A 20,704-nucleotide genomic window follows, 5' to 3' on the forward strand; every position below is an offset into this window, starting at 1 on the left:
GAATAGGTAGTTGTGTACCACTGTTGCAGCACAACGAGGAAGGAGCCAGTATCCAGTGACCATTTTTGAGCCATAAAGCTCAAAATGGCAGAATTTAGACCCTGGAGATATATTAATACCAGGCGTACACTGGATCAGGTTAAATCTAGATAGACCCAGGATTATTCACACTCGTGGTTTAAAATGTTGAAACTGTATGATGCCATTCCTTCTGTACTTTCTTATGTCTGAAGTGAGTGATGATGCATCTTCTGCATCCAAACATTTACTGTGGTTCTGCTTTTAGGACCGGTCTGAAGTGAGAAGGTGTGTTTGTGAAAATACACTAGAGTGCTAACACATCCACACATTTCTGCGTGAGGCCGGGAGACATTGAAAGGATCTAAAGGTGTCGCATTAGTAAAAGCAAACAGCAACAATATCACACGAGCAAACCTTCTGTCCCAAACAGTGGTACTGGTCTGAAAGAGAGTACCAACGCATTCTACAAAGCATTTCACAGAAGCAATGCATTCTGGGAAGTTTTAGTTTGAGAATTCTTAACAAACTTTTAAATAAAGAACCAAAACTGGATAGAAGATGGATTCCATTTTAGTCTTAAATATCAGACCTGTGTTTCTGCAGAGTGAACCAAGCATTCAATAATAACATGATTTTATTTAACACTGAGAATCTAATGAGGGCAAACAAAAAGGGGGCTGACTTTAAATAAAAAGCTACAATTGGAATCCAAGATGCAACTAAAGATATCTGCGAGAAAAAATACAAATAAATAGGAATGACAAGAATGTGTTAATTAATAATAAATGATTGAAACCTTCTGTCCAATAAATTACTGAGTCAATGAAACCAGGCTTTACGATCAACCTTGCTTATTTTCAGACGTTTTCAATTGCAGTGGCAGCTTTGGATACATATTTGAAGCTAAATCTAAAGTGAATCCATGCGACCAAATCTCAGACCCGCCGAGGGTCCGGACCCACTTCACACCATGAAGCGGTGCTCCTTGCCGTCGTGGGCCATGAGGATGACGTTGCGGTTGGAGGTCCAGATGAGGCGGGCGAGCTTCAGGTGGTTCTGGGAGCCCGGGGACGCCGGTTGCACCGGGGGGACCTGGTAGGTCTTAATGCAGCGGAGCTGGGGGGCCGAGTTCAACATCCCGATGCTGCCCAGCAGACTGGTGTTCATCTGAGGGGGACGGGGGGCACATTGAGAAGGCACCGGAGTACAAACCATCAAAGGTTATGTTTTCAACTTGTAATAAAAAGAGTTCTAAAACCTCATTAAACACTCAGTATGAACCAGCTCACTGATTCAGGATGAGTTCAGTCAATCCATCACAGAGGACAGAGGTCAAGAGGGAGAAATCATTTTTCCAAACATGGTTATGGACCATTCGTTTTAATTAATTGATCAAATGTGTTCATCGCCCAGGTCTAATGGCATGGCTGGAAAACCACCTGGACAGAGTCGGACCACACACCTGAAGCCCCTTTCCCTGTGAGATCCTTAGTCTGTGCTCTTCACAATAATTGACATACATAACTGAAATGGTACTACTTGGCTACTTATGGTTTTAAAAATCTGTTTTTATTTTGGTGAGAAGGCCCTGATCATCCCTTCCTGTTAGTGACTGAAGAAACATCGCGTTTAACCCGTGATGCTTCCGTCAATGCGTCCTATGAAGGCGGCACACAGCGTGTGTGTGTGTGTGTGTGAGAAAGTAGGGAAAACACAGCAAGTAGAAACTCTATCGTCTCCTGAGATGACACCACCTCACTCTCACACTCACACACACACACACACACACACACACACACACACACACACACACACACACACACCGACAGAACGTCTGCCAGCTCATTACCGCAGCAGCCGTCTTGCCGGCACGGTAGCAGCGGTTTATGCTTACAGTAATGCCATTAGAGTGTGTGTGTGTGTGTGTGTGTGTGTGTGGGATGGTGCACTGACTACGTTTCATTGTTTATTTAAATGTTGTTCACATTTACATTCGAAACCATTTAGTTTTCGAATATATAGTAATTATTCAAAAAAACTAAAACTAATTGGTGCAGTCACCAAACATCATTAGTTACTGTTAATAAATGATCTTCACTTTAGTTTTCTACAAACTGACAAGGTCAAAAATCCAGCCTAACACTGATCTTTATGACAATGGCCTCGTGTTTAATGACCCTTCTGCTCGCCCTCAAGATGTTTCTATTCTTCTGGTTTGCACCAGTTGCATAATGGAAATGTGTCACTCACTAAAACCATTCCCCTTTTTATTCTTTGGAAAACGTAAAAAAATAGTTTGGCCCCAAGAGCTGAATGGCCCCATTAAGCTCTTTAGAACGACATGACGTCTTCCCATGGATCCGTGTGTGCGCTTCATTCACCTGCCAGAAGGAGATGTGGCTGTCGGCGTTGGAGTACGTTGCCAGGTAACGGCCGTCAGGAGCGAAGGACAAGGCTGTGATGGGACCTTTATGGCCGTGGATGTTCTAAAGAGACAAACAAAGACAGTGGGACAAACTCTTAGTGTTTTTATTTGTATTAAAAATCTGGTTTTGAGACTCGTACAGAGGAAAAAACACTCAACCGGTAGTTTATCATATGATCACAGCTCCTTGAGTGATTTGTATGAAAAAGTCTGATGAAAGGGATGCTTTTTAAAAGCTGAAGAGACAACTTGTGGAAATGTTGGATTCCTTTTCCTTTTTAACAGTCTATAATTATGACAGAGAATTACCAAAGTAATACTGGATAGGTTCTAAGCCATTCCAGGGATATTGTAGGAATATTATTTGGGGCCTTGGCACAAAGATACTATGTTCTTTGTCCAAAATTGTAAATACAAAAGTTACCATCCCAAAGTGTGCCTGATCAGCGGATCTGTAGAGAAGTAAAGAATGCAAAGACCAGACGGTACGGATCATTATTATGAGGCAGAAGCAGGGAGAAAAGCCAGCCAGCCTCAAACGTATCTCACAGACGTGCACATGGCTGCTCCTGAGGACCATTCCCCTCACTGATGGACACGGACGGAGGCCGCGCCCCTCCGGGTTAGATCCCGATGGATTGGGCTTGGTGATGAAGACGAGATGAAACACAAATTTCAGGTCTTGTTGAAATTTCATTGAGGCGTCTCAGAAAAACTTGTTTTGCTGCTGCGGCGCCGAGATTCTGCGTGACAGTAAGTGTTTGCTTTGGACTGGATAATTCCATCAGATGAGGGTCGGCTTCTGGTCCAACAGATGCTGCCATTCGCCTCCAGAACTCTGGGGACGGAATAAAGCGACGCCGTTGCCGCGCGTAACGCAATAAACTGTCCCACCAGATGCAGGGTGTGTAACGCAATAAACGCCCCCCCCACCCCCCCCCCCCCACACACACACACAACCCCATCCCGCCTCTGCCTGCGACTGGGATTACAAACTCTCACCTCCAGATGAGATTAAGACGCTTTGCCTCAGGCTTCCAGACCATGAAATAATAACCCGTCCGTGGCGATTAAAGCATAGAAAAAAGTAACGCAATGAAATCAAAATCTCATTTTTTTAATTCGTTCTCTCCCTCCTGCCGTAAGGGGAAATCCTATTAGATTCCAGCAGTGCTGGCTGGAATAAAGGTGAATTATTTTCATTTCTGTACAGCCTCATGTCTACCTGCGTTTCTTCCCTTACTCTTTACCTCTTCAGAATTCCATTTCCATCGTTCTCTTTGGCGAGGTCACATATCAAAAGGGTCAAACGGCCAAACACTTGGATGTAGTTTGTCGGCAAACGTTGACACCATCACTCAGTGTTTAGGATCTAGGTAAATGAACTTCATCATCTGGGGTTTAGAGGCTAAATCAAGGTTCTAGGATCAGTTCTACGGCCTGAGCTACTGCTGCCAGCTTGATGTACGAGGGCCACTTAAAACTATCGGCATGCATTCTGCCACTCGGGACACACTGGAAGTTTGGGAGACCCGACCCTCTCCCTAGATTTGCAGTGTTCAGGCTGTTTCTAACCAACTAGCACAGGTTACTTGATTTATTTGTTCCCTTTGAAGGTGCACTGCTTAAAAGTCTTCACATTGTGAGGGAAATAGATACCATGACTGAACATAAAGTTATTCATTTCTGTTTTGACGAGATAAACCATTTAACCATTTAAGAATATGAAATGAAAATAAACAAAAAGAAGAGAAAGAAAAGAGGAACAGAGAGACAACAGGTTTAATGTGATCAAATATTGATGTTTTTATACATATTTTGATCACGGTGGATTGCCTACCAAATCAATCAGCCTATCATGAGCAGTGAAGCACACTGAAACCATTTACAGCACTCTTTACTTCACTACACCGGACGCCTGAGGGACCCGACCGCGTGTGTGTGTGTGTGTGTGTGTGTGTGTGTGTGTGTCATACAGGCTGCTCATCCAATCTTGTTTTCATCCCCTAACTAACACGGGTGGCTTTTAATCCCCGCCTCCTCTTAAAAGGAGACTAATGTGAACCAATAGCAGGATGTCTTCACTGAAGGTTGCATCATTCACAGATGTGGGTTTTTATGCTCCCACTATGAAAATGATATTTCATTATTGAGAACTGACACACGGCCCCATGCTGGAGCAGCTGCGGTCTGTTCACGCTGCAGGGAGCCAGGATGTCGCTTCACAAGCTTACAAACAAATGTGTCTTAAACTATCGGTTTAGCGGCTATTCAGCCTCATGCTCCCCGAAGGCCATGCCAGGATCCCAATTACACTCAGGGGGTACCGAGCTGCTGACCGAGCCATGTGATGAGAGGTAGCAACCAGGCTAACAAGGCCAGCTACTAGTTACTGGTGGGTAACCATGGGAATACCTGGGTACAAATAGCATGAATGGGCACGTTGACACTAGTGCGCACTATGAGTTCTCATCTAGTGGGAGTGTTTTACGGTTTAGCATCTTATTTTAGTTCACTTGCGGTGTGTGTCACAGTGGAGAGAAGAAGACCTTTGGCTTTCTGATAACGCAGGATGTTTGTGATTGTGAGGACAAAATCAAGCGATTCAAAAAACGACCAAGTAGTCTTCCCAATAACACATGCCTAACAAAACATACATGTTTTATACGTGTGTGCTATGTGAAGCTATGTGAAGCTATGCAGATAATCCATCTCAATGAGTGACTCCTCAGCTCATGTCTAGATACACTGATCGGGCTTCTTATGGGATGTACGGTACAGGACACTTACGAAGTATGCACAGGTACCAATAGCAGTATGTCAGCACTTACGATATTGTGATTTAACACGCATAAAACTACGTTCAACCCCAAAGTTAGCAAGTTAGTGAACTGTAATAGCATTACTAATTACTCATATCGGTATCGCATTATCAGCAAGTACACAAATCAAAGTATTTGTGCTGGTACATTGGTGCATCCTTAGTAGTTACAGAAAGAACAGATGCTGGCGGAGAGAAAAATGATTCTTTGTGTTCAATTAGTAAACTCATTAGAGTCTGTTAAAGAAGCAGAGCAAGCAGCTGGACACACACACACACACACACACACAGTAATGCAGTTGACAAAGGGCTGTTCACAGAGGCTGATCAAAGCTGTGGCAGATGGCAATGCAGGGACTAGCTAGCTACAGTTGGACGCATTCACACAAACACACACGCACACTCACACATTACAGTGGATTATGAACAAAAACTCACCTCCCTTCTCCTTGATTCCTTCCTTTCCTCTTTCTATCCTCTACCTCCTCTTTTTTGAGCCCATCCTTCATGTTCATGCTTTTCTGCTTCTTCTTTCATTGGATTCAATCAGGAGGAATGTTTCACTGCACTATACATCTGCCTACTAATAAGACATGGCTCATCTTACAGGTTTTGCACCAACTGTTTCGTTTCCTATTGGAATTATTTTCCAACGTCATTTACCCTCGCTGACAATACAGAACAAATCACTAAATTCGGTAGGGTTTATCCCCCGGAGACCACGAGTGTGTGTGCATCATTTCACAGCCATCCATCTGATGAGTTTCTGAGGTCCTACCAACTGACAATGCCTTGCAAAAGGTCATGTCAGCAGCTCTAATAGTTTAGTAATGTGACAACAAGGGAAAGAGCAATAGTGAGTGGCTGTACCGTGTAACTGCACGTCATGTTGTTGACCTTCTTTGAGTACATTTTAGGGCAGCAAAATCTTAAAATGACATGATTCAGTAAGTGTCGATAAGTACAACATTCACAAAGGATCACAACTAATATCACATAAAAAGCCTTGTTTAGCCAGAATCTGTGTTGTGAAGTGTCCGGATTGATTTAAGAAAGGGAAAAAACACATGAAATCCAATTTTTCCAATCGATCCCAAACCACACGAGGTGGAAACGCAACATGTGGAGAAGGACGTGCTCCGCCCGCTCCACTCTAATACCAAAGTGTTTTTCGCCCTGCTGACCTCCAAAGCGCTGTGCTCGTGGCATGGATTCAGCTCAGCACTTCCTGCAGAGCTGACCAGGAGGCCACTGCAGGGCTCAAGGACTTTGCATCGGCTAAATGAAAAAAAGCCCTTCAGTGACTTGTCAATGTGTCATTCATACATATTTCATACGTCATTATGAGTGACGGGTCGGAACGTGTCTGGGCAGTTCTGCACTGATGCTTAACAGCGAAAAATGATGATGTTGTTACCACGGCAACCCATGCAGATAGGCTGGTGACCTGATCTGATCGCTTAGGAGCGACAGGGATCAGCCCTTGAAACAAAGACGATACCTTTATCTTACACAGCAAATGAATGTTTGAAATAGTTCCAGCAAATGCTCACGCACACAGTTTCCTTGATGCAATCCTCTATTAAATGATAATTAGCACTGCAAATAGCACTCAAAGGTACAGCGCTTCCCGTCTTTACACTCAACACATAAACATAAACACCTTTCCACAAACGCACACACACACACACACACACACACAATCAAACTAAATGTCGGGTGAACAGGGGCCAGTGCTGTTATCAGATAAAAATGACCCCCTCCACCAGACTGGACTGCTCAGGTTACTGCAAATCAATACGCTGCAAATTACCAACACACACACACACACACACACACACACCCGCACCGAAATACACACAAATAAAAAAGCCAGGGAGCACCCACAAAGTCATACACTGAACAATCTCACAAACACTCAAACAACAATGTGCACAAAGACAACAGTGTGATCAAGAGAGCCATTGCTTCATCGTTAATCAATCAGGGAGAGGAACAGAACTCCTGTTGAGCTTCCCTCTTCTCCTCGTTTCCCTTTCCAAGCATCCATTGTTACGGCTCGCCTCATCTCGTCCTCTACTAACTGTCGTTAGGGGGGTTACGTTCTTCTCATGAACAGACGGAAGGATTCAAAGAGTCAGGAACAATGGTATTTAATAAAGAGTTGGACGGATCCATCACATGTTGGACATTTGGTGATTTATGGAGCTGTTTGGCTAAAGCAACATGGGGGGGATAGAATGATGGAGAACTGGTTGGATAAATGAAGTCAATGATCACTTCAGTGACTGTTGGACGGATGGAGGAATAATGAACCAAAAATATGGAAAAGAGATCAATGTGTGAAAGAACAAAGCTAAAAACAGGTGAATGGATGTTGACAACGAAAGGACAAAAGTAGCAGGCAAAGCTTTACTTCTGAGTCAATCAGCAACATCATCCGCTGCCTGAGCGTTTCCCTCCCGGTGCGATCAAACCACAGAACCACTGACAGGAGGGTTTAGAGCTTTTTAACGTACCTGGCATTTTCCAGTGCGAACATCGTACAGAGCCACTGAACCCTGGCGAGCTCCAACGGCGATGCGGTGGCTACGGTCACAGTAACCAACCATGTAGAACCTGGAACATGGTGGAGAAACACACATCAACACTTCGCCTGGTAGATCAGCAAAGAAGGATGCAAGATGTAATAAAACCACTAAAAACTGAAGAACAGCGTCGGTAGCCAGCGGTGGATCAGGGGAACTACATGGAAATAAAGCACCGGGATGCTGCAACAGCAGTTTGAAACCCCCTGAACACAGAGCTCTCTGGGTAATGTGTGTCTGACTGTAATATTCCAACATTATGACACACTTAAATGTGTAACATGATGAAGGCCTTCCAGGTGAGACCAACTGAAGGTCCACGTTCAGCCTTGCAGCTGCATGTCTCGTTCCAGGAAAAGCTCCCTTTGGTTTTGCTACTCTCATCACACCTGCACAACGTGGCAGCACCAGGACTATAATCCACATTGGAATATTTGAAACACTTTTGTAACACCTGTCTAGATCGATGGAGCTCTGGAGAAGCAAAATTCCTATTAACTTTGACAGGAGGAACAGAAAGCATCTTGAGTGGAAACATTACAAACTGACATCCTGGGAGCTCAAACTTTTACCCTTTTATTCCTTTTGCTTAGAAACTCAACATAGTGCGATGCAATGTTCCTGGGTCAGAGGGCGTCACATGCTTTACACACTAAAGGCTTCTGACGCACATTTGCGGCACACACACACACACACACACACTTACTTGCAAATAGCAGGGAAACACTCCTGCAGTCCTTTCTTCTTCACCAAAGACCCCTCAATACAGTACATGATGATATCCATCACCTAGAAAAGGAAGGGAAGGGAGGAGGAGACAAGGAATAGAAGGAGGGCAGGATATTCCACATTATGGTTGTGGGGGTTTACATTGTAGCTTTAAAAAATGAACTCAACATTCTTTTAAAGCCAAACATTGTTTCTCTTCCCTGAGAACGTGGAGAATGCCCTCTTCATGTAACGTATTAGAGCCTTTACCTCGACCAGCAGATCCACCACATCTCCGGGCATCTTCTCTATCAGGATGTCAATCACTCGCAGTATCTCAGTCTTGGCCCTGGCCAGCGTGGTGGTGTGAACGTTCTGCTGCGACTGAGAGTTGGCCTGGGCCGCATTGAACCGATGCACCTGGAAAACAAAAGAGGCGTTTACATACAAACATCTGGGATTTCAGGACGAGGAATGGAAGGAAGACATGAAATGTTTCAAGTGGTTCAATATTGCCACCGATAACATACCTTCGATGGCATATTGTAGGTATAGAAGACACATTTACTGAGCTGGTGTACAGGAGTATTATTCAGACATAAAGGTCAACATTTCTCAGATTTAGGATGTACATTTTTTACATTTAGACCTACAGTTTTTCGGGAAAAATTGTAAGTTTAAATCTCAATATATATGGCATTATACTATAGTAAACCGTGGTTTTCATCTAACAAAGCTCTTCAATATTAAAAGTTCAGAACCTCAAACTTTCTCTTGCAAGTAAGATTCCAGTGATAGAAAAGAAAGTCAGTGGTATTTCTGTGCCGGAAACATTCCATAGTTTATCAGAAGTTTATGAGTCCAGTGGGAATCTTCTGAAATTGTATTATTTTCAATATAAAATCCCCTTTTATTTGCGCCCGCCATCCACCACGGGTAGCATGGGAACACAACGACAGCGACGCGTGATGTGTGAACATGTGAGACTTTTGGAAGCTGCCGCCCGGTCGTTTCAACCGTTCATTCTCACCTCTCTGGCAATGGTGGTGATGAAGGCCGGCGGGCGGGCGGTGGCGATGAGGGAGAGGGCATGGCGGGCTGAGCGAGCTGAGTCAGCGGGGGGGTTGAGGGGCAAACCCATTGTAACACTGTGGGATATGAGAGAAAGACATTTCAAGAATCATAATGCCATTAATGATTTAAAGTTAAGAACACATTCACATTATCGATAATGTGAATGTGTTCTTAACTATGTGTTCTTAATGTGTGAAAAATGTTTAGAGATAAGGTCAAACCGATGAGGTGTGTCTTCAAATATGGTCCTAACTACCAACTGCATATTTCACTCCATGTGCAACCCGATTGGCTGATGCTGGAGTGAGTTGCTGCATTATACATAATTCATAATCGCTGGTTTGGGGAAGTCACTCCCATTGAAAAGAGGAGAATGGGTTTCAATTGTGTAAGAGCTTTATGCTACAGATCAGGCTCTGATGCACACAACGCTTACTATTATAATCAGTCAAATATAAATTCACTGTTGGTTTTGGTCTTTTTATGGGATTTGTCGACAGAAAAAAAGAAAAGAAACCTATGGAATATCCCAAGCTTATCCCTTTATGAGAGATTCTCTAAAGAGGGAGAGATGCATTTAAATGTACAGTTGTTCAGAGAGGGGAAGAAAATGAGATTAAACGGAGAGATCGAGCCTCACTAATATATGGAGTGAAGAGATTAGCGGGCAGCTTATAATGTCAAGGCCAAGTCAATGGGAGCCATTCACCAGACGACGGCATAATAGACTCCCACAATGCAACAGGAATTAGACACACACACCCCAACAGCTGGCCACACACTCCCCTCTGAGAGCGTGTGTGAGAGAGAGAGAGACAGGGAAGGAGAGAGTGAGAGGCGAGCAAGGCCACCTTGTTAAATTACTCTGGCCATCGGGAGGGAGAGGCAGGGAGGGAGGAAGGAAGGAAGGGGGGGGGGGGGGGCCGAGAAGCACTATTCATCTCCTCTGATTACAGATCACAGCCACAGTGCCAGCAATTAATACTGGCAATATATCAGCAATATTGAAATGTTTAATTAGATCCAGAGGGCCGGCTGTAATTGGAAGCAGTCACAGAGTTGATATAAGGCTGCAGGAGGGCCAGGAGCTAATTGTACAGAGAACTTTAACGTTAACGGCCGACACTTAGAACATGTAATGAAATAATCCGGATTATTAGCACAGTCGTAGTCACTTTAGAACACACAGACACGTGTCAATGCAATTAAATGGTCAGCGGAGAGGCCGGTCAGAGGTGGGCCCAGACGGCGTTGTATCCACAGGGGGTCGTTCGGAAGTCAAATTTAAACTGAATGAAGACCAGCAACTTCCAAGGAAATTAAGATTTTAAAAAAATTAAATGAACAGGATTACAAGATTGGTTAACATTTGTTAAAGGACTGAATTTACAATGTGCACAGCTAATAAGAAACACACACACAGTTGTGAGTGAACGTGGCAACATTCACGGCCAGTATTGCGCTGACACTAGCCAGTCAATACGGTCACACACACACACGCACGCCGAGGATAGGGAGTATGGATTTTTTCGTGTGCAAGGGAGGAGTGAATAACCACGATCACATGACGAGAGTCACTGCTGCAGGAAGAGACGGTGTGTGTGTGACTGACTGATCTGCTCGATGAGTTGATACTAAATGGTTTACTAAGGGGCTTTACAGACTGCTTTCAGAGAGGGCTTAGCGCCTGGAGTCATTTACCTAAACAGCACATAAACCAGCATATGTACGTATGATGAGGGTTCAGTTGGGTAACTGGACGGGTTGTTGAATGACGCAGTGATCCATCACCGGCTGATTCAAGAACAGACTTACTGACTGACTGACTGACTGACTGACTGACCCTTCTGCCGGCTAGTTGCTTTACAGCTTCTTAATCATTTGGAATACTGAGACACTGCTAGTCTACTAACTAATTACATAACGGATTCCCTGGCTGGATGACAGCAGCTCAAAGGCATACTGCATATGTTAAAATATATTTATGAGATTCTGACTTGTTTCAGAATAAGAAAAAAATAAAACCAAAAGAAATCAGATTATTGAGTAAAGGACCCAAACACGTACACGGCGGAAGGAAAAGTTGGATCGTTGCAGCGTGCAAACCCCCCAGCTGGAGTCACGAGTCGCCATCGACAAGGTGTACTTATCTCTGCACGAGGCGTGCACACAGCAGGAGGCCTTTACACCCCGGATCTGACCAGAGCACACCCTCCACTGTCACACCTACTGGTGCATCTTAAGAGATTTCTTCTTTATTCATTGTTGGCTCCAGGAAATGTTTCATTTCAAGTGACACCTGTGATACAATGTTCAATTTCTCAGAAATGTCATTATTATCAATTTGTTTATTAATGTAACAGCTGGTGTCCTACATCCTGCCGATGGGTGCACGTTGGCCTAAAAGTATTGTCGTGCTAGATCAAATGAACACTCAATTATGTTGTTTCTCTTATTAAATGTGGGAAGGCAGAAAGGACAACTCCACTACTGATAATGCTAACCATGGACATGTTTAGCATTATCAGTAGTTGTTTCGGGTTATATTTACCATTAAGTGCAAATCTTTCTGTCCGCGTCTGGTCAACTTCTCTTCACCTACCTTCTACTCTACTAAGATGGGGTTGTTTTGTCTTTAGTCTCAGCACGCACGCAGCAGACATATCTATACTCATTTAACCAGACTGACCCAGCTCGGCTTTCAGCCTAATAAGATCAACTCATGTTGGCCGGCTACATTTCAGCAGGGAGGGAGCCACGGCCCTCTGTGCACCACACATGAGAGGATACCGCCGAATTACTTTCTCTTAGTGACCTCTGACCTTCACTCCTACAAACCGCTACAACCTCACTACCACTGTGTGAAGGCAACCGTGACCTTTGACCTGCTCGGTGGGTTAGGATGCTGAGGGAAGGAGCCAAAGAGGACGGCTTCCGACATCTATGCTCCAAGTCTCTTGTTATTTTAACTTTATTTAATAATAGTAATAGTTTTAAGTTTTCATCAATACAGCTTGCTAACTTTGGAATTCTTCTTCTTAGTCATGTAAACCTATATCCGTTCGATCCGATCTGGTCATAATAATATAAAGGGTTTGTCCACTGAAGACAGGATATTACTTCCCTAGTTGAACTTTTTCTGGATGGACACCATGTGAACACAGACAAACACACATGCACACAGACAGAGGAGCCCCATGTCGGAGCAACGCAGACATCGTTACATCATCATAATGTTCTGCAATCACATTAGTCTGGCTTCCATAACTCAGCGTGTTCCTGTGTGCGTGTGTTTCCATTTGTTTCAATATGCAGGCGTTAGTGTGTACTCTGGAATCTGAGACGGAACACTGAGCAGCCGGACCCACAAACACAAACAGTGAATAAACTAATCACACTGTGCACATGGAACAATGTCCTTATTTCATGCTTAGTTCATACGTCAGCTTTGTTTCTATTTGTATGAGCCAGCTTTTCTTTTTAAGAGACAGCTCAAAAATTTAACGACGTCTGTTACCTGCCATTTTTTGGTTGATTGGGTGTTAAAAAAAATACCGGCAGTGAATATGACTGCTTTCTAAAAAATAAAATGGGCCCCGTGGAAAAGCCCATTATAAATTCTTTCAATCTATCTGTGTGAGAGGGCTTCATCATTAACGGCGACATTTGAGCTGGCGGGACTGACTTGGCCAGCTGCTTCTCGGCGTCAGCACAGAGTTCCAGCAGCCCCATGAGCACCGCCGACACGTCCATGTAGGGCTCCCACACGGTGAAGCCTCGGCCAATCAGGTCGATGGCAGTGCGGCGGATGGTGCTGTGGGGAGGCAGCTTGGGACTCGGGGGCTGCAGCAGCAGGAAGGTCAGCGCCTTACCTGCAAACGGCACAAGCAGTGGAACCAGAGTAAGAATTATAGCACACACACACACACACACACACACACACACGCACCCCCCCCTCCCCCCAGGATGGAGGTCGCTTCATCGCTGACCTGACATTTGAGCCAGCCTCTGTAGGGACAGGTTGACCATTAAGGCTCCTGAAAATATCCCCCATCCTTCAATAACCCTACCCCCCCCCCCCCCACCTCCGGGTGTCTGTCCGTCTCCGCCTGTCTTACCCACTGAAGCCGGAGGCTCCGGAGCATATTCCTTCACAAAGCACGTTCGAAAGGATAAAGTGGAGACAGAGAGGGGCAGAAAAACACCTCTGTGAATACTTATATTTATTCAGAGTTCACTGATGCGTGTGCAGCACTGTGTTCGTGGAGGCCCTTTTCGTCTTTTAGTCAGAGATCAAGACCGTTCATTGTATTTCATTTGTAACTAATATGAAGGAACATGTCATGTAAAACAGATCATTTATTATGTTTTTATAACCCTGTGGTAGCTCTCCAGACACAAAATGACATCATCCTGATCTTGTGGCATTTGATCATCAACCCGCCTTAAACAGCAACTCCCCTTAATGCAGTATGAAAGATATAGCTGGAGGCTAACTGTGTTAGCATTGCAGGACTCGACTGTTATAATATATATCGGCGGATAGAGGGCTAACCGTGTTAGCATTTTTGTTGTTGTGGGTGGTGTAGACTGTGGGAGATGGCTGTCTGGGATCACGTGGTTAGCAGTGCTGTTGTGGCTGTGGGCGTAGAGCTAAGCAGGTGTGCGTTTGGGGTGTTGGGGCAAGGTAAATAGTACCGCAAAAGGTAACATTTCCTTCGGGTTTAATTCATTCTACATATCACCATAGAAAAAATTGTGTTAGAATGAGTTTAAAATCTACTTTGGGATGTTAAAGATTTATTTTACCCTCTTTTTTCCAGTTGCTTAAGCAAAATCTTTATATAATTCTGTTAAAAAACAGACATGTTCAGAAGGGAACCGAAGGCCATGGTCCTGAGATTAAGGAAGTTAAAAAGTAATCAATGTTACATTGTGCTTTTCATTCCTTTAAAAAACTGTTCCCAGATCGGTTTCGAAATATATAAAGAAACAATTGAAGAGGCTTTAATGAGGATAAGATGCTATGAACTACAGGATGAACGCCCTTTGCTAACTTTGCTATGCCTCTGATAGGAAAGCAACTCCACATTAGTTGGAAATAAACGGATGAGTAATAAATCAAAGTGACTGTGGGAAGACGGGGCCAATCGGAAGAATAATTTGGGGGAAACGGTGCTAAAGGTCACCAGTCAGATTCAAACCCTCGGCATTGATGATATGCGTGTACGTGCTGTTCCCACAGTCAACCTGCACCCCCCTCGCCCCTCCCCCAACCTCAAAACAGAGTGGGCCTTAGAGGCTGAAAGGTCAAAGTTCAATGCTGCGTGATCTGAATGTTCTCACAAAGAACGTTTCCACGTAGAACCCTTTCATTTTATTTTTGTTCTGGGCAATTGAAGATGGCCGTTAACAATCAGCGCTGTAATTGGCCGGATTGAGATTAAAATTGACGGCCCCTCCCTTCTCGTCAGTGAGCTGGAAGGGAGAGCGGTCCAAGACTCGGGGTCCATTTCTCAAGGTGGACATCCCCCGTTTAAGAGGCAGGCCTGGACCCAAATGGACGCATAGCTATTGACAAAGCATCAGTCGGCCGTAATGAGCCGTTAGTTAGGGCAGTAAACACGTCACATGAACACAGAGAGGGTGATTAGGGCAGTGGGAGTGATGGGGGGAGGGGGGGAGGAAGGGATAGGAAGGATGTTGGGCGGAGTAAAGGAGGGAGGGAGATTGTGAAATAGTGACGGATGTGCAATGTCTGAAGTTTACCGGGCCGAGGCGACCACTAACAGGCCTTTGTACCTTCTTTCCTCCTCTCCCTCGCTTCCTCCGCTCAGGCTTAAATGAGAGGTGAAGGTAAATCAATGTGGGGAACTTGGTTAGTGGACGAGAGGCTGATCGGACTCTAGAGAGAAGGAACTACATTTTGAATATTTTTATATGAAAAGAGAACGAATAAGAGGCAGTTTGAGAGAGAAAAAAGACATTTAAAAGCCTTATTCTGCATTTTTAAGTTTTTAATCAGTAAAAAAAGGTATCCTGCTTATCAAAACTCAACCCAAGATTAAGCTACTGTATCTATTACTATGTTTAACCATTTCCTGATCATTGATAAGTGAACAACTTCGCAAATGATATAGAAGTATTTAGCTTCAAAGCCGGACCCATTCGAGTACTAACCCTGAACAAGCAGTGATCACTACCATGGATGAACTATCGTTCCTTTATAACCATGAGGTACACATTAGGAGAAAGCTGTAGACAACTTCATCAGTTGATGGTGCTTATTCTCCAGAGAGGTGGAGCGAGGCAATTAATAAATCGCTGCTCAACCCTCAAACGAGGTACAGTTTCCAACAACAAACTCAACAATTTGCTCCCATGAATGTTTTAAAATGCCACATTCACGTTGCAACAAGCCTCGGAGGGCCACGGACGACACACAGATGTAGTTTGTTTTATCCTGTCCATGGACATCCCACCGTCCCTCTGTCATCATCTATCCTTCCTTCCTTCCTTCCTTCCTCCCTCAAGTTCAATCTCCTTCCCCCACTTGCCATATGAAAACATCAATCTATACTCTGCTGTATAGACTACTGTACCCTACCTCCCTCTCTCTGGGTGGACAGCTCTCATTCATCACACACACTGCGCTGTATGCCAACAACGCCCATCCATCTTTCAATTTCATAACAGAGGAAAAGAGGAGATGGGGGAGTAGAAATGAGAGAGAAAAACAACATAGCGAAAAGGAGGGAGGGATAAAAAGGGCAGGAAGAAAAGAATAAATAATATGCCCTCCCCACATGCTTTTTACAGTCATGTGTAATCATGTGATGGAGCTTCATATGGAGTAATAACATGTTTCACAGGCTTCAGCCTCTCTGTGGAGTGAGTTCCTAAAGGAGCAGCCTCCTCAGTTGGGTTGGGGCGACCGTCCGCCAGTTGCTCAAATCCCTGAATAGGAGCCGTGTGTAGGTTGAAGGACCTCATGTGAACCGTGTCCGTATGTCGGGTTGGTGGTAGGAGGAATGTGACGTTACAGCCTCCACGTCTGGCCAAAGACTGAACAGGTCGACGTTCTAGCTCCTCCCTTTTAGCGTGGGAGGCCCTTGTTTCCCTAAGACGTGTGGTCAAAACGACCGAAACATTATCCATCACTTGTCCGACAGTCTGACAGAGCAGACGCAGAATGTAGCAGCCCTGGAACAGCCGTTAGGTCGAGCTGAGTGAGGGAAATATAAAGCAAGGAATCCGTGTGTGTGTGCGTCCTTAGTTTAGCATTCGTCCGATCCACGTCACACCCGCTAGGTGGGTTGAATTTGACAGTTGAATTAGTGTCAGAGTCATGTAGAGGTAGGGGAGAAGGCTTTATTCTGAATTCATTTAGAGATTACTTGAATGTCGAATGGAAACCTTTTTGGTATTCGGGCTGCCAAGTGATATTATAACTTGTAACGGTATGAAACCTCACAGAGAGAAATGTCACAATCAGGTTCTTTCAGCATGTCACTGTCCAGGAGAACAACCTCCAGAAATCACCACTAAAGCTGAATGTGCTGCATAAACTTGCCAATAGTGTCAACTACACAGATTTGTCTAAAAGACTTAAAGTGTGGAAGATCATGTCGCGGTGGTTCCAACTCAACGCTGAGGCCCACCCAAGAGATGTCTCGCATGGATACTAAAAGTGAGTTGAGCCCAACCATGCAGTGGAAATAAGGCCTCAGTCTTGTTTCTCTTTGAATTCTGGGTCAAATCAGAATTTTCCAAATAACATATTGAATTTCATGCGGGCAAAGCTCCAGTGTGACTGCTTGATGTTAAATCAAACATTGATGACTTTGAGAGCTTTGGTTTATTCTGTTAACCCAGCCAGAGGGGTACATGAAAGGTTTATAATGAGGTAGGGCGAGCTCTACTCAAGGGGCTCAATTAAATTTGGAGTTGTTCTCATTTGATGACATGGGGTTAGGTTCTCTGGAGCTTCAGTGTGTGTGTGTGTGTGTTTCCTGTGAGTCCAAACAGGTGAGCTGACCACTGTGCACAGGACCAACATCACGCTCCACGGTCTATCAGTGGGAGCGCAGGCCCTGTCGCTGGGCGGATGACCCCAGAGGCAACCAATCAGAGCTCAGGGGCAGCAGGATGGAAGAGTGGCTCTGCTTAGTGCAGGTTTGATGCTCACAAAGGTCCAACGCTGCGGCCCCAGCGTGGCATAGGCTGTGTGTGTGTGTGTGTGTGTGGGTGTGTGCATGCCAAGCTCCTTAAGGTGTTAAGCTTGTCGGGTGAAAATCAATCCCATCTCTCTCCTCGCCTCTAATCCAACAAAGTTGGACAGTTGTGTAGTTGGGAGTTGAAAAACCACCGTCCTGGACCAAGACCAGAGCCTCGAACCATTCAGTACCTCTCTGAAGTGGGCCGTGTTGTGCCACACATGCAATGTAAATAATGTGGGATTTCGTCACAAACCCAAAGGCTGCTTGTGGGGTCGTGGCAACACCTAAATTATTAGATTAAGTTGCTAGGGGACAAAAGATTTCAGGCCTGTGGGGTCTTTAAGAATAGCTAGCTAAAATAGATAAATAACGGCTCCAATCAGGTGATGGGTATCAAATACATTAGAAAAAGAAATTATAAAGTGTTCCTTCATACTACTTTGATCAGAATCACTTTAAGGAGACTGCGGTTGTACTTTGTTTAAATCAAACCCAACCCACCCAACACGCTGCTGGTGGGGCTAAAGACAAACAATGAGGAAGGCTTATTGGACAAAACCGAAACGTCACGGTGAGTGGAGAGAAGGGCCATGCAAAGGAATGAGTGCTAAGAAACCTAAATATGCAATAGAATGGCTCTCTGGTTCATTTCTCCTGATCCAACCCTGCATGTATCAGTGGAAAATTTGGTAAGGTTATCCTGGTGCATGCTGGGAGCCCTTCAACCCACTTCCCCGGGAATACATACAGTATGACCCACATGGCAATGAGTGTGTCCTGTGCGTACGTACATGTGTGTCTGGCCAGCGAGTAGTTGGACGAGCCGCCGCTCGTCAGCCCGAAGCCGTCGGGCACCTGTCCGCCCCCTCGGTTCCGGGCCAAGCCCTTCGAGGGTTCAATCTCGGCGCCGAACTCGGCCCCGACGACCCCCAGCAGCACGATGGCGGTGGCCTGCTTGCGGCGCTCCTCGTAGGAGTTGGAGATCTTCTTGGCGTTGGGCGGAAGGTTGGACAGGCAGCCTGGTAGAGGGACAGAGGGACAGAGGGACACATCAACACAGGCGCAACGCTCACTTTGTGAGGTATGTCACTACTCTGTAATCCCACGTGACATCGCCATGTACACCGAGCAAACCTCAAACACTATTACAGGTGTTAGCTATTAGATCCACTCTGACGAAATGAGGAAACATGGTTGTGCAGTTTGTAGTTTGTTAGTTTCAAATGGCCTAAACTTAAAAATGATCCTAATTCAAGATCTTTTAATACCAAAGTTTTTAAATAATTAACATAACATCGCACAATGTGATACCGTATGTGCAGGTTCATTCAGCCCCCCATAGCCCTTGCGAAACCAAAAACTATTGTTAAAATATGCAGTACAGTTAATAAAAAATAAAGAATTATATATATATTATATACTGTATTTCACAAAAGTCCCAGCAGCTATGTCTTTACTAAACTTTCATAGTAATTTGACAATGACACACTAATGGCGTTTCATTTTAAAAAGGTCAAAATGTATTAAGCAATTAAATGATACAATTAAATATAGGGTATAAATATATATTCACATGTTTGTGTAACAAATACATTTTTTGTGGAATTCCCCACAACTGTCTTTGCATTTGAAGGGAGTATTGTGCAATTTAACCATCAACTAAAGTCACAGCATCTTAATGTGCCCTCTGCCGAAATAAAGATGGCCAAAAATAAAAAAACTGCCAACAGCTCCATCTAATGTCCGTCACACAATAAGGAAACTTCATTTAAATGCAAAGCTGCCAAACCCGACTGTGAAATGCTGCTTTCAAGGCACTTTATTGCTTTTAGGGACTCGCTAAATTTGGATAGGAACATTGTAGTTCATTATGAAAGGTCTGGAGAGACTGCGGGTCTGTTTATTTCCTTCCTCTGACACGTTTGAGAGATGTTTCAGCTGAATAGAGTGTGGGGGGGCAGGGGGACCCCCGTTCTCATTTCTTTCTTTTCCTTTCTTTTCACGGTGGTTAAAAAAAACAGCAGGCCTGTGAGTCTCCATTGAGCCGATAACAACTGAACAGGCACACTTCTATTGTCCTGGTATTAACCATCACACACACACACACACACACGTGCAGGCACATGTCTTTGTCCCGCTGAAAGCCTTAAGCCACAGTGTGCACACACACACACAGACCTCTGGACAGGGATGTGCGTGTGGGCGTGCGTGTCCATCCATTGTGTTGTCCAAGGCGACCCCAAAATAACCCCTTTTGTGTGTGCGCGTGTGACAGGGTCTACACAGTGGGGAACCGCTACAGTGCTGAGAGGAATACGTGTGTTGTGTGTGTGTGTGTGTGTGTGTGTGTATGTTTGAGTAACACAGTGGGAGAGGAGAGCTCCTTACACCCCTTGGATCAAAGGCCCAATAAGTACTACATAAAATCTGTGTGTGCATGTTACAAACACACACACACACACTTGGATTTCTCTTTCTTCTCTCTCTTTCTGGATGAGCGAGCTCAGCATTGTTAAGGATTGAATTGCAAGGAAACTAGCACTCGCAAACACATGCACCCATACCTACCCACATGCACTCACACCCACACCCACCCCCCCCCACACACACACACACACACACACAGGGCGTTGAATAGAAAGAGCAAGTTAGTTGGTCACTAATGTGTCTACTTCTTTCTCTTCAGGTGTTTGTTAGCATCCATCCCATATGATCCTCAGGGATTGATGGTTGATAAAATGTCATGTATGCTGCTGGCCGTCAAACCGCTCCTTTAACGCAGGTGCAGTCAAAAAACAGGTAAGAGGTTTAAAAAAAGGTTAAATGTTAACAAAGCGTACAATGATTA

The 20,704-nt window shown here is 44.6% G+C and overlaps 1 protein-coding gene across 6 annotated transcripts in view; it reads right to left on the minus strand.

The window, feature by feature from the left end:
- Positions 1 to 637: 637 nt before the first annotated feature.
- LOC119226261 (WD repeat-containing protein 7) overlaps positions 638 to 20,704 on the minus strand; it is a 67,785-nt gene continuing 47,718 nt past the window's right edge. For all 6 annotated transcript variants that reach the window (XM_037483969.2, XM_037483974.2, XM_037483975.2 and 3 more), the window contains 8 exons: positions 18,648 to 18,875; positions 13,323 to 13,509; positions 9,594 to 9,711; positions 8,834 to 8,983; positions 8,562 to 8,644; positions 7,787 to 7,886; positions 2,403 to 2,507; positions 638 to 1,188 (listed from right to left, as the gene is read on the minus strand). In XM_037483969.2, coding sequence (XP_037339866.2) covers positions 985 to 1,188; positions 2,403 to 2,507; positions 7,787 to 7,886; positions 8,562 to 8,644; positions 8,834 to 8,983; positions 9,594 to 9,711; positions 13,323 to 13,509; positions 18,648 to 18,875 — 1,175 coding nt within the window. In that variant the 3' untranslated portion in view covers positions 638 to 984. The remainder of the gene's footprint in view (positions 1,189 to 2,402; positions 2,508 to 7,786; positions 7,887 to 8,561; positions 8,645 to 8,833; positions 8,984 to 9,593; positions 9,712 to 13,322; positions 13,510 to 18,647; positions 18,876 to 20,704) is intronic.

The sequence above is a fragment of the Pungitius pungitius genome, chromosome 18, assembly GCF_949316345.1.
Source record: "Pungitius pungitius chromosome 18, fPunPun2.1, whole genome shotgun sequence".
Classification (NCBI taxonomy): domain Eukaryota; kingdom Metazoa; phylum Chordata; class Actinopteri; order Perciformes; family Gasterosteidae; genus Pungitius; species Pungitius pungitius.